Below are 14235 nucleotides of genomic sequence, written 5' to 3' on the forward strand. Positions count from 1 at the left end.
TACATAATTAGCTTGTGGCGAAATGACTAAACTGTGGCTGAAATTGAGAGCAAATGTGAACAAATAGAACAATAAAAATGTGGGTAAAAGGGTTAGGCCGTTCAACTTTTTCTTTTGTAACATCCAAAAAAAAAACTATCTCTTCTTTGGCAGAGCTAAATTCCAGGGCAACTTTATGAATATTCATGTGTGCATCCAGGAATGGGAGCTGCACGTGTGGGAGGAGGGTGTTTTTAGTTGGGTTTAGTCTTTCTGCAGCCAGTTTCACACACTGAGGGAAAGACAGTGTTTTGCTTAGAAGTATCTCCTTAAAATGCGGGATGTTTTTGGGTTTGTGAAGGGAAATCACTTTGCTTAGCTGACAGGGCAAAAAGGAAAATCCCCAAAGGTGCTTTTGTAGGCCAAGCTAAAAAAAGCATCTTTCCTTTTGTGTTTGTGTGTGTCCAGGAATCAGTGGGTTCATAAAAAGATGGGAACACAAATGGAGATGTCTCTGCTGTGACTTTGCAGGGCAAAGAATGTTTGAACTTACTCTGCAGACAGATCTGCTGCAAATAATACTCCTTATGTCACGCTCAAGGTTAAAGGAAAAAAGGATTATCCTATTTCCGGTGATGGTCAACTTTACCTGCCAACAAAGTTCTCCAGCACGGAGCTCTTTCCTGCGCTTTGACCGCCGACCACCGCGATCTGCGGCAAGTCCAGGTTGCAGGCTTGGCCAATGGAGGTGAAGGCATCCTGCAGCTTGTTGACCAACGGGATCAGCTCTTCCATGCCACGATTTCCCATGGTGCCTTTAGTTGGAGGACTTGGGATCAGCAAGTGGAGGGAGGGGGATGTGGCGCTGCTATATTAATCCAGGGCTTCAGTGGCGGCTGTTGGTGTAGGGAAGCCTCCTAGCCGCGCATTGCCCCGAGCCAGTGGGTCGGAGCGACTGTGCAGAAAAAAATAAAGTGATGAAAAAAGGACATATTATTTATTTTGTTGGACCTCTCATTCTGAAACAGACGCGCAACAGACGAGCAATGGAGCGCACGTAGCCTTCGCTGTCAAGGGCATTTGGCAAGCGAGGCTCCACAGGCTCCATGTCTCCACAGCGTCCAGCGCTAAATCACATTCAATACATGCGCATACGTGCGGGGCTGATTTAATGCCCCAAGACGAAAACTGCGCAGGCAAAACGCGCAGCGGGGAATGCGGCGTGGTGTTGCTGGCACCTCACCCCGCCTCAGGATCCTTCTGCTGTTCTCAGAATGACGGTCCCGGTCGCTGTCCAGTGCTGAACCGACGCGCAGATCAAAGCAGCAAAGACGAGCGCCAAGCAACCGCGCACGATTCCACAAGCACCGCCTGCTCCGGCGGCGCAGATGCTCTCCGCGCGTAAAAGAAACAGCGCGTTCTCCTGCGGGAGGGAGGGGGTTCGCTTGAATTTCAAAGTGTTCTTATTCCGAACAGAAATTCGTCTTGGACAGATTAATCATTCACCCACCATCCCCACCCCTTTCCTCTTTTTCTCCGATGTAATTGCCAGGCTGCGCCTCGCTGCTACGACGAACCGACGCGGCGGTAGACCAATGGGAACGAGGGGATTGGAACGGAGGAGGGGAGAGGCGACGCAGCATTGGCTGCCCAGGTACAAGTTAGGCTTACCTGAACCCGCCCCCTGTTTACATACACGCCATCACGGCCGTCGTGAGTCATGCGGCACGGCTGCGCATCGCTGCAAAGGAAGAAGAGGAGGATGCGCGCCCTCCCAGATCCCCGCATAGGGCAGCTGCCGTCAATTCTCCCGACATTTCACGTAGGACACGGCCATAGCAGTCACGCCATGTCACTTTGCGCATCACAATCACTGTTAGACACTGCAGCCGTGCGGCCTGTAACGGGGTAGATCATGTCTGCAAAGCTTATGGTGGCTGGGAGGGAGGGATGACGCCTGGTCCTTGGTTGTCACTGCAGGCGGAGGCTGGTGGATGCGCTCATGCGGAATGTTCTGTGCCACTCTGTCTTAACCTCTCACGGGTCAACATCTGCGCCTGTGGGAGATGCGCTTTCATCCAACGACGCCAAGGTCAACACGTCATCAAAAACAGTTCACTGTGTGTGAAAGGGGGGATCAGGTTCAGCTGTGCGGGAAAAGAAAACAAATGTTGTTGGTATTTACCCTTGTCATCGTGGACAGGCCTCAGACCTGACGACGCATGCGCGTTGAGCACTAGATGGCAGCAAACAGTAGACTAAACACAATCCTATAAACAAATAAGATATTTATTTTTTTTTGTATTTAACTTGGATTTTTAATAGAACTATTACAATTGTTTACAAACCAAAAGGTCGCATACAAGAGAAAATCATCTTTCTCTTTAGGCTTTTCCCATCAGGGGTCGCCACAGCAAATCATCCTTTTCCACCTCACTCTGTCATGGACATCTTCTACCCTAACATTAGCTAACTTCATGTCCTCTGTTAAGACATCCATATATCTCCTCTTTGGCCGTCCTCTTGCCCTCCTGCCAGGCAGCTCCATCTCCAACATCCTTCTACCAATATATCCACTATCCCTCCTCTGAACATGTCCAAACCATCTCAGTCTGGCTTCTCTGACTTTGTCGCTAACACAGGCAACATGAGCCGTCCCTCTGATGTACTCGTTCCTTATCCTGTCTAACCTGGTCACTCCTAAGGAGAACCTCAACATCTTCATCTCCGCTACCTCCATCTCAGCCTCTTGTCTCTGTCTCACTGCTACCGTCTCTAACCCATAGAGCAGAGCTGGTCTCATCACTGTCTTGTACACCTTTCCTTTGAGTCGTGCTGACACTCTTCTGTCACACAAAAGATAAAAAGAAAAGAGAAAATAAAGCATAGAAAATGAAAATAATTGTCAAATTGTCTAAGTGAAAATTATTCAGAAAAAATGCCTTTATGTCAGTGTCAACTTCTGCCAGTTATTTTCCGAGTGACATTATTTCGGTTCTTTTTGCTTTTTTATTTTCAAAAACCAATGTTTTTTTGCTTTGTTGTCCTTTATGCAGGCTATGGTTAATTACAAGTTTTCCTGTCAGCGAAATCTTTACCACTACTCTATTTTTATCTTACTACATATCAGTACATGATCATGGACTGACATGGCCAAGGTCATAGATTTAGTCTATCAGAAGAGAAAGGAAAACTATTTTTAGAAATTGTGAGTCTGGTCTGGTTGTGTCAATTTGCTTCACCTGCAGCTAACATTTTAACCTGAGGAAGAGCATGTCAAGTGAATATGCTTTTTTTTTTATTGCTAGGGACTGCTTCTTTTTTCTTGTTGTACCTCATATGTGGGACAGCAGCTGGTTTGCAGGACAATATCTCAGGCCAAAAAATGCAGCTGATTCTGCACTCAAAGCAGGTTTTTCATCTGGGGCATCTTAAGAGAAATATCTGACCTCAAGGTTCAAAATGAAAATTTTAAGCACTCTCTTCTTTTGTACATTATACATTTAACCCTTGTGCTATCCTAGGCACTTTAACATTGGGAGTTGGGTCATCTAGACCCAATAGACAGTGCTCTGAACCTTTTATCTTCAATGATTTGTGATCTTCACTGGTGTCCATGGATTACATGAAATCTTTCCACCTTTATCCACCTTTGTCATGGTAGGGAGAACACGTCAATGTAAGGGTGGGGTCATCTAAGATAGCACAAGGGTTAAAAATATGATGAGATCAAATGTTTTTTTTATCATTACCAGGACTAATTATTATAGAGTGGAAAGCATCACATGTAAAAATAAATTGAGCCTATATTAATGTTTGCCGCTGTCCTTTATAGAACTTCATTTGTTTTTTTTTAATTTTAAAGGAAAATGTTAGCATAGCTAAACAGAATCTTGATAGGCGTGTAAAAGGATTGTTTCACTTACCGGTATGTTAGAAATAAAAACAGATTTTTGAGAGAGAAAAAGATTTGCTTCAGATAATATAATGGAGCATTGTTTTTTATTTAACACTTTTTTTCCTGGGCACAGCACCTACACAAACCTAAACACACACAAACACTGTAAATGCAGGAAGTGGAATAGCTGGAAGGCAACAGCTCCCCCTGCTGGTACAGATGACATTTAAACACCTGAAAAATGTGATAGGATCTCAAACAAAAATTTCATTTTAATCCTCCGTGGATTTAATATTAATTCATTTAACAAGCACAACAAAAGTGAGTTCTCCTTGGAAAAAAAGAAGCATGACAAATGAAAATAAACAAACACACATAAAGCCCAAATGATTTAAAATTTGCATCTGCAAATTTGCGTCAGTGCTTCACCAGGCAGCCACAGTTACCATCTGGTCTTTGGACCTTCCTTGTGTTTGACAGCAGTCATTTACCTCCACTGTGATACTGTCTCTATGGACTGAAGCTGTAGTTAACAGTAGGAGTCAAACTAGTTACCATAGGTGACCTCTCCCCAAAGAACACTATATGTTTTCTGCCAGCAAACAGTAATTTACCTTCCACATTCAAGGTTTTTATCTATTTTCCTGTCCAGGGTGTCTCCAACCACACATTAGTGATTCAGACTGCCAATGATCACAGTTAATAAACCGTCCCAAGTTTCTGACTGTTTATATGATACTAAAAGAGGAAACTGTGTATATATGATCAAAATCTAAAAAAAATGTTCCCACTAATACAAAAAAAAAATAGTGATGTACACACAATCTGAATTATGACCGGTGGCGCTTTTACAATTCAAATTCCCTATTTTTTTATTATTTTGCTTAATGCAATTGCATTTTTTAATCCTATATCTTTATTTGAGTATTAAGTTTATCCTCTTTGATTAAAATATCTACCTTGTTTTTCTTCAGCTTCAAAAGCCTCATAGTCTCATGGAGATAAAAAGAAGGTTGTCTTGAGTCTGCTTGACCCCAATTGTGTGTTTTCAGGTACAAACAAAAGAATAAAAAAGATAACTTAAGTTGCTGGCATCAAGCAGTGTTGTCTGTGTTTAAACAGGGCAGCAATAGGCATATGATGACTTGTGAATTTTCTCTGCAATTTTTTTGTGCTTATAAAAACACACCCAAATGCTTATATGCATAAAAACCTGTTTGCTTTCTGCAGTTGAAATGGATCGGCCACATGTCACGAATGCCACACCTGTATCCCCTGACCGCGAGTTAAAATTCAAAGCAGAGTCATTAAACTCCACCAGCCCGTGGTGTTCACAAGCAGTTATTGTTTCAAAGCAGCCTCCCTGCATCTGCAATTCACTAATGAGTTCTAACAGTCCCCAGAAGTACAGTCAGATCACATTTTAAAGGGAAATGGGAGCTGTCAGTGCAAACCAGGTGTGGTTTTGATTTGGTCCTGTAGCCTGACTCCACTTTAGAGCAAATCTCTTCCACGGTGTTTACATATTTCACTTTTTTGATGAAAATAACAAATAGTGTTTTTAAACATACAGGTTGAATGGTTAAAATCCCCTGAAACCAGAGTAAGATCTAGGCTTTGCAAGTTTGGACTGTTTGTGTCAACACTATGGTGACCTGTTACTGTCTTTTCTACACACCATAAAATGTATTGAAGAAAGACACGACAGCTTGGATTTTATTGGAAATGATTTAGTTCAAGCAATCAAAGCAGAAATTATACAAAAACAAGACATTTCAATTTGACTCTATACAAATATATAGCAAACATGTATAATTAGTCATGAAAATTGATTGCAAAAAACACATACGTTCAAAATACACATCATTCAAAAATGTATTCAAATAAGAACAATAAGAACCTACACCTGAAAGAACCGAGGTCTCTTTTTATTTGGCCACATGTGGCAGATGTTAAAACTGCTGAATAAAAGTTTGGAGTTTATATAAATAAAGTGGGTCATTTTTATGCTGATGACATGAGTGTTTATTCTATTCCAGCTATATCCATGATGCCATAAACAAATTACAAAATGCATTAACGACTTTTTAACATTTTTCAGAGCAACACTAAAGTAATGTTATTTTCTAATAGTAAAAGCAAGCAGAGGAACACAACCCACATAGTCACTAATGATGGCTCACTTAAGTTGCTAATGTTTTCAGATATTTGGGTTTATTAATCAATAACTTGTCTTTTAAGCTTCATGTTAACTATTTAGTTATAATAATAAATAAATAATAATAATGTCGTCTTAAGTTAATTTTCTATTTCAGACACAAATTTGATTTTCCTTTCCATGCAAAGAGGAGACTTGTTGCAGCAACGTTTCTTCCTGTGTTGGATTACAGGGATATTTTACACACACATGCCCCAGTCCAGGCTTTACACATGTTTGATTCAGTTTTTCATGCTTCTTTACATTTCAGAGCAAACTCTGGTGCACAAACTCATAACTGTGATGTGTAGTTGTGAGTTGGATGGCCTCCTTTGGGAGCTCATTGGCTCATATATAGATTTATATAAGGGACTCATTGGGCTGTTCCCTTCATACCTGAGTGTGAGTCTTCAGCAGAGACTTGACAGACCTTAGGCTCTCAGCTCCCAGGATGTATACTCACAGTTTGTCCCCAGTGCCGAGGCAGCAAAGGCAAAGATGACTTTTCAGTATCAGACACCACGGACTGGATTTCTCTGCAAAGGGCAATTCAACTACCACATCTCACACCTTTGTCTTGGTTTGATGTCATTCTGAAAGACCTGGAGATGAAACCAATAGCATGTTGCTGTTTTGAAATGTATTTTTAATTGTATAAAATGTCTTCGGTTGTAATCTGTCTCTTGGCCAGTACTCTCTTGAAAAGGAGATCTGTGGATCTCAGTCGGACTTTCTAGTTTAAATAATGGTTTAAAAAAACATGCGCACAACCTTTGAACTTTTTTTTTGCTGTAGACAAATACTGTAGCAATCATTTGAAAGGAGATATATATGTCCTATCTACAAATTTGCTTTAGTGTATGATTAGCATCAAATGGTAAATATTAGAAGTATTTCTGTCTTGGAAAGTAGAAGGATTTAGGTCTGGGTAACTGTAATCAGGTAAATTTGTACGTCTCTCTGGAAAAACCTTTAGTTTGGAACATTTTATTCATTTATTTATTTTACTAAAACCAGATGTTGTGGATTTTGAAAATGCAACATTGCATTTTTAAGCTTTTTATTTGATCAAGGTTGTTATTTAATGTAAAAATGCTAAAGCTAGACAAAGATTGATTTCCAAAAATCAGTTTGTACACATTTCTAAGTGTTTATGTGCAATGTAACACTCAGCATTGGCCACTGAGTTGCCCAAATATTGGGCAAACGCCTATACTTTTCGTTTATTGTTTTCATTTTATTCAACTGAGTAATCACCTTTATGAAGTTTCTATACAAAATAGTTAGGTATCCAGAGCACATTTGCCTTAATGTAATTTGTATTTACTGAACAGTTTATTCTCTTGTGTGAATAGTTTCAAATCTTATGTGGAGTAAAATATGCTGCAACTGGTGAAAATTTTGATTTTCTCTGTATTTTAACTAGAATTTCCAGCTCTGGAAAAGTCATCAGCAGACCTGGCAGTGAGAAGGAAAACAAGCTTTAGTGGAATAGCTCATTGTACAGGAATCCCATAAACCTGCCTACTTAAAAGGAGCACACTTGAAAGAGGCTTTTCTCCAAGAAGGGACTTTGTTAGAATTACTGTGCAGAGGTGACATTATTTTGACACTCTGTATTTAGACACAGATCTTAGTTGGAGTCAGATGGCACTAAAAACAAGGCAGCTGCAAAAATGCTGAGCTTTTATCATAAACAGTGATTTGTTTTTTTCTTTTTTTAAAAAAAGAAAGAAAAGAACTCTGACAGAAATTCATTCATGGCAGTGAACAACATTTCTTGACAGCATGCAACAGGAAGGTCTAATAGTTTGACTGTAAAACTGCAAACGCACAAAGTTCCAATGGAGAGTTAGAACTGTCCCATGATTGACCTAAGCGAGATCCCATGGTTATGTTTCACTTTGGGAAATTTGCTCTCATGTCACTCTGTCAGCTGTGCAACACCTCCATGACTTACCAATGTACGTCACCACACCATAGGTTTCAATTGTGTGGGTGTGACATTTGTGGTGACAGCTTGATAATTTTTGCAGACGAGCAACACATTTTCCCAACCAAAGGGCAGTGTTGGTCCCGTTATTGTTTTCAGATTTCATTATGATTCAATTTTTACTATAAATCAAATATAATAGGTTTGATCTTTAGTAGATTAAACCTATCCAGAGTTCATAATTTCATATGCTTTTTCCTTAATATAAAAATCATAAAAATTCTGGTCATGGTGAATGGTCTGGAGCATTGAGGCCTATTGTTTCGGTTTTTAATGGTGACTCATGACCTGCTCCAAAGGCTGAGGCTGCTTTCAAGGCTGTTAACTCTGGTCTGCAGGGTAGTCCTTCGTGCCTGTATAACATTTTACACGCACAAGTCAGACAGACCCAACCCACGCACACACAACTAAAAATGTGTTGTGCAAGAGTCCCCACCAATAAAAAAAAATGTCTGGCAAGCACATGAAGGTTCTTACTTGCTGAACTGAACTGTTCTCAATTGTAACATGATATCACTGTTTTTGGTGAGGCTATGACCACTACAGTCTTGCCATGTTTTTTTCATTATATTGCATAACATTGTCCTATCCAAACACATGAGTAAAATGTACCATCAGGGAATAAAACTGCCAGTGCTTTAGGGTTAATTCAGCTTTTAGTTCATTTGTTATCTGGTTTCATAAGAATTTATTTTTATTCCCAGTAAAAGACTTGTTAGTTCTCACGTTGGCCGCTACTTGTTAGCTTAGCTTGAAGATAAACCTACAACTCAAAGGCAAGTTAAGCTAACATACCATAACATATGGTACTGCATGTCAGTCTTCTGTTTTTTGCTTTTTATCTTTTACAATATGACATACTGTATATGCAAAAATTTTAGAAGAGAAGGCGCCAATTTAAAGACCCACTCCAATGAAAGTCCTGTTTTCTCATGATATTGGACATATATTAGAAAAACTAAGCTTAACATTGCATTTCTGAGTATCTCTTTGTTCAAATCATTGTGACAAAGGGAATCAGTACTGACAAAAATAATGCAGTTCAAACAAAGCTTGTAGTTGTGATGTAGAAGCTACTACTGCAAACCACAAGTTCCATTCTCATCCACTTGCAGAAAAATAGATCAATGTACCGGTACATCTTCGTTTTCCTCATCTGAGCTGGCATCTGAGTACTGCTGGATAGCTCAAATATTGCTCGCCATTTTTGTTGCACCAGTAAAAGGCTGGGGGGGGGGGGGGGGGGGGGGGGGGGACTTTAAACTTTTATTCAGCAGTTTTAACATCTGCCACATGTGGCCAAATAAAAAGAGACCTCGGTTCTTTCAGGTGTAGGTTCTTATTGTACTTTTTTAAAAAAAACTTCTTATTTGAATACATTTTTGAATGATGTGTTTTTTGCAATCAATTTTCATGACTAATTATACATGTTTGCTATATATTTGTATAGAGTCAAATTGAAATGTCTTGTTTTTGTATAATTTCTGCTTTGATTGCTTGAACTAAATCATTTCCAATACAATCCAAGCTGTCGTGTCTTTCTTCAATACATTTTATGGTGTGTAGAAAAGACAGTAACAGGTCACCATAGTGTTGACACAAACAGTCCAAGCTTGCAAATAAGGATTTTATTGATGTTTTTTGGATAGTCAGAGCTTTATCTGTCAAATTAAAACAGTTTTTCTTTACCTAATTTATTTCCGACACTGAAAAAAAACACATTTTATTCTATTTTCAAGTAGATGCTAAATTGTGCTAAGATTGAAGCGGAAGCAGTTTGATGTATATTTGCATCAAATGTGGGCTTTTAAATTGTAATCATTTCAGTACATTTTTATTTTGTTTTTTTCTTATTAAGTTAAATTGTGGATCAAGTTTCGGGCGTTCATATCATGCGATGTTTTAATTTGCAAGCTGTAGCTTACTGAAGGTAATTACATGTTTTAAAAATGTAGTTTTAAGAGGAGGAGTAAAATATATAGCACAGAAAATAATGTGTTATATATGTGTGTGGAGGAAAAAAAAGGAAATTTGGTTTAAATCCAATTGAAACCGTTTGAAACCTCAGTTTTTGAGATGTTTCTTCAGTACACGACATTTTACAGAGTGTTTTGTGCTCAACATGAGGAACACTTTACCTTACAAACACTCTGGTGCTGCATTCCAGGGTCTCCGTGTGATCATCTCATTCCCACAACAAAGGAGCCTTGCTCTCACCTCCAAATGTTTCCTCAAATGCCATGTTACATAATGCAGACACGCCTCTGTGACTCAAACTTTGTGGGAACCTGGTGCTTTTTTACAGCCTTAAAAACAGACAGGATAATTTTACAGCAGACAAAGTATGCAGGACCCAACAGAGGTCCTGTAGGCATCAACAAAATCACATAAGGAGGGAAAGAAAGGAGGATAAATCCATTGATCAATTTCTTTCTCATTTTAAATCATAATATTTGAATACAGTTGGACTGTGCAGGGTAGGCAAATATGGTGAAATATATATAGTCATTTCTTTTATTCAAACTTTTTGGATTTGGACTTTTTTCCACAGAAGCATGTTTTTTTTTTAGGAATGCTTTGATCGTTTTCTCAAATAGTATGATAATGTCCCAGCCAAACAGCCTGCAGTGCCAGACATCTGACCAGCTGTGAAGTGGCTGAACCGCTGTCTTGTCTTGAGAGTGATCATGCTGTTTTCCTCACACAACTTCCTCTGCAACCACAGTTTCACCAACTGCTGAGGTTATAAACTAGCCTTTCAGTTGATCATACAGGTGGTTGATAAAAAAAAAATACATGTAGGAAAAGCTATTAGCGAAAAAGGAAGTAAACAAAAAGTGCTGCCACGGGCTGCTAGACACATAAAGTTTTTAACCGGTCAAAACAACATTCCAGCTGCTGAAGAATTCCATGAAGCCAAAAACATAGTGAGTTAATTTTTCCATGGAAACAGCGTGGTTTTCACATTATCTACTATTAGTCAGCACTCCTCAGATCTCCTGCAAAACAAAAAAGGAAAGAAACACGTGAACCTTTACACAAGCTCTTTTTAGCCCTCACTGCACCTCAGCACCCCTCCCCTTGAAATCTTTATAAATACTCAACTGAGAGTTCTGCAAGACCCCAGACACTTAACTGCACGGTCAAGGAGAATCAGGTGGGGAAAGTTGAGGAGAAATCTTTGCAATCTACTTTATCAGCTGATCCAGAATGTGGCTCCAAATAGCTCTCTACTTCTTCTACTTGTTCTGCCGAAATCAGGCTCAAAACCAAGCCTCTCTCAGCCGCCTTAATGACCCCAACGGACGCTGCCATTACACCTTCACTGTACCCAGTCCAATGGAAAGCAGCTGCTCTGGAAGCAGCACTAAACAAGAACTGAATGGAGTCCTGTCTCGGCTCACCTTGGTTGAAGCTCTGGTCAGTCGCCTGGTTGAAGGAGCGGATGGAGGCCGCGGTGCTGGGAGAGCAGAAGAGAGTCTCCAGGAAGCTTACAGCCTAGTTACTAGGGAAAGGAACCAGCTGCAGCAGGACAAGGAGCATTTGAGCCGGCAGGTCCAGAAGCTGGAGAGCAGCCTGGCTGAGCTGGAGCGGGAGGCGGAGAGCCTCAGGCAGAGATCCTGCCAACAGACAGAGGCTTCCGAGGGAGCTCTGTACAATTACAGACCTGCCAAAGGTATGCACTTCAAGGAGCCAATATACAAAAACAATTCTTTTAATAATTTTAATAATTTGGTGTTTTTACATTCTGCTTTTCTAATGTTTTTGTCTCGTGTAAAGATCTAGGTCGTTATTGTGAATTAGAATTGGTTCCTTAATTGACTTACCTGGTCAAATAAAGGTTAAAATCAAACTAAGGACTGCGTCGTTTCCTCAAAGGAAACTTTAGCTATCCAAGGTTTTTAGTCAAGGAGCTGTGGAAAGAGCAGATTTATAACTTTACCCCTTCTTTTTAGATTCTGCTTGCTGGTTTTTAGCATTTCAATTAGCAAAAATATTTTTTTGGAAACCATGGTGTTGCCTCGTTGATGTTTTGTTCACAAAACAATTTTAAAAAGTAAATTTCAACATCAAAAACTGTCTCTACTGTGCCTCGCACAGACCCTGTACAACATGATTTGAGGAATGATGCCTATCAGGAGATGAAGGCCGAGGTGACAGAGCTCCCTGCATCCCGCCTGCTTCCTGAGGGAAATCTGAGCTTCACTGGTATGCTGTGATGTTTTGGGTGATGCAGAGGCAGTTATAACCATTTGTTTCTGAAGAAAATTCCCTTTTTATCTTCAGGATGTGGAGAGTTACTGTCTGTAGGAAACCCTGTGCTGCACCGGAAAGCTGAGAGTATCACTGGAAAGTATGGAGTGTGGCTGCAGGATCCCGACCCTCGGGGCCCCAGTTTCACCAACCAAACTGTGTGGCGCATTGATGCAGTGGGCACAGATGTGCGTCAGCTCTTTATGTTTGAAGACATGGAGCAGTTTTCCAAAGGCTTCCCCTCAAAAGTTCTGGTTCTGCCAGAGCCTGTGGAAAGCACAGGTGCTACCGTCTACAAAGGCTCGCTTTACTACCAACGCAGACGGAGCCGCACGCTGATTCGTTACGACCTGGTATCTGAGAGTGTAGCATCTCGCCTGGATCTGCCTCAAGCTGGCTTTCATGGCCAGCACCCTTACTCCTGGGGGGGCTACACAGACATTGACCTCGCCGTGGATGAGCAGGGTCTGTGGGCCATCTACAGCACAAACAAGGCTAAAGGCGCCATTGTCATTTCCCAGTTGGACCCAGTGAGTCTGCAGGTAAAGGAGAGCTGGGAGACCAAGATCAGGAAGAACTCTGTTGCCAACGCCTTCATGGTGTGTGGACGCTTGTACACGGTGGCCAGCTACGCCTCCACGAACACCACCATCAATTTTATGTTTGACACAGCCACCAGTGAGGGGCGGGCCATCTCTGTGCCCTTCAAGAACAAGTACCGCTACAACAGCATGGTGGACTACAACTACGCCCACAGGAAGCTGTACGCTTGGGACAACTTCCACATGGTCACGTACGATGTCAGACTGGGCAGGCCTCGGCATGGGGGCAACTAAAGGCAAACAAAGAGAGGCTTATATTGTGTTTTATTTTGTATCTGCATCTATGTATTATTGAAAGAAAAAAAGATATGATGACAAACAGAAGCAGATCTGTGCCGCTCTGATCATTTGTAAAATATCATTTTATCTGTTAAATAAAATAATGTGAATAAAATACTATCATCATTTAAAAAACAACAGTCAATATTCTGCAAAAGACAGAAATATTCCATGAGTGCAGAAGTCTGGTAACTCATCACCTCTTACTGTTTTTTTGAATGAAACATTAAAATGCTTCAAGGATACGGAGAGTATGATAGTTTTTGCATGGCCACATGTCAATAACTGACATCATTAAACAAATTTCACATTTAGGAAAAAAGACCTACCAAGAAATAGGAAGTTGTGGGTGCTTTGCAGTTTCAGGACCCAGACTATCACAACATCAGATAATCCATTTGCAATCTCAAGCTAAAAATCCTGTGGAGTCTCCAGAATGGCCCCACCCACCAGCTAATCAGCCTCTAAAGGTTCCAACAAACAAATGCAAACATCTCACAGGGGTTTGGTCCAGGGCTGGACTTGAAGTCGATTCGATGTTATTCAATTACTTTAAGCAGGTCATTTAGGTTGCATCGCCTTCCTGCAAAGCGAAATTTAAATAGAGTGAAACAGAATTCTTCCTAAGGCATGTCAAACACTTACCGCTCAATTGCTGCCAAGAGTGTCAGAACAAGATTTCCTAAAATAAATGAGTAAAAACACATTTTTACAGCCTTTTTCTGTGATCTAAATCATTCATTATCATTATTTGACCATTACTTTTTATGATCATGGCAGCAATTCTGTTTGTTTAGGTGAGGGCCGTCTTGAAAGGAGGATTAAAATGGGCGGTCGTGCAGAGTGGTTGACCACTGATTGGAGGATTGCAGGTTTGGTTCCCACCCTGTCTACCCTGTGTCAAAGTGCCCTTGGGCAACACATTGAACCCCTACATTGCTTCTGGTGGTTATAGGTTGGCGCAAGTGTTCGGTAGCAGAGCCGCCATCGGTGTGTGAATGTGTGTGTGTGAGTAAATGGGACTGTGACTGTA

At 40.7% G+C, this 14235-nt stretch overlaps 2 protein-coding genes across 2 annotated transcripts in view; one reads left to right on the top strand and one right to left on the bottom strand.

Moving 5' to 3' along the window:
* dnm3b (dynamin 3b) overlaps positions 1-1574 on the bottom strand; it is a 28982-nt gene extending 27408 nt beyond the window's left edge. The window contains exons 1-2 of the mRNA XM_023965739.2: positions 1223-1574; positions 629-934 (exon numbers count right to left, since the gene is read on the bottom strand). Coding sequence (XP_023821507.1) covers positions 629-789 — 161 coding nt within the window. The 5' untranslated portion in view covers positions 790-934; positions 1223-1574. The remainder of the gene's footprint in view (positions 1-628; positions 935-1222) is intronic.
* Positions 1575-11181: 9607 nt separating this feature from the next.
* On the top strand, positions 11182-13447 carry LOC101172528 (myocilin). Its single transcript, XM_004078977.5, has 3 exons — positions 11182-11743; positions 12169-12276; positions 12355-13447. The coding sequence occupies exons 1-3, from the start codon at positions 11278-11280 to the stop codon at positions 13155-13157; spliced, it is 1377 nt and encodes a 458-aa protein (XP_004079025.1). The 5' UTR covers positions 11182-11277; the 3' UTR covers positions 13158-13447.
* Positions 13448-14235: the final 788 nt, after the last annotated feature.

The sequence above is a fragment of the Oryzias latipes genome, chromosome 17, assembly GCF_053564925.1.
Source record: "Oryzias latipes strain Hd-rR chromosome 17, Olatipes_Hd-rR_3.1".
NCBI lineage: Eukaryota > Metazoa > Chordata > Actinopteri > Beloniformes > Adrianichthyidae > Oryzias > Oryzias latipes.

What these genes read in the sequence shown, in the direction of transcription:
- LOC101172528 (XM_004078977.5), top strand. Translation starts at nt 11,278, where the DNA reads ATGTGGCTCCAAATAGCTCTCTACTTCTTCTACTTGTTCTGCCGAAAT. An exon ending in CAATTACAGACCTGCCAAAG is followed by an intron (nt 11,744 to 12,168) that starts GTATGCACTTCA and finishes TGCCTCGCACAG; the next exon opens with ACCCTGTACAACATGATTTG. An exon ending in GGGAAATCTGAGCTTCACTG is followed by an intron (nt 12,277 to 12,354) that starts GTATGCTGTGAT and finishes TTTTATCTTCAG; the next exon opens with GATGTGGAGAGTTACTGTCT.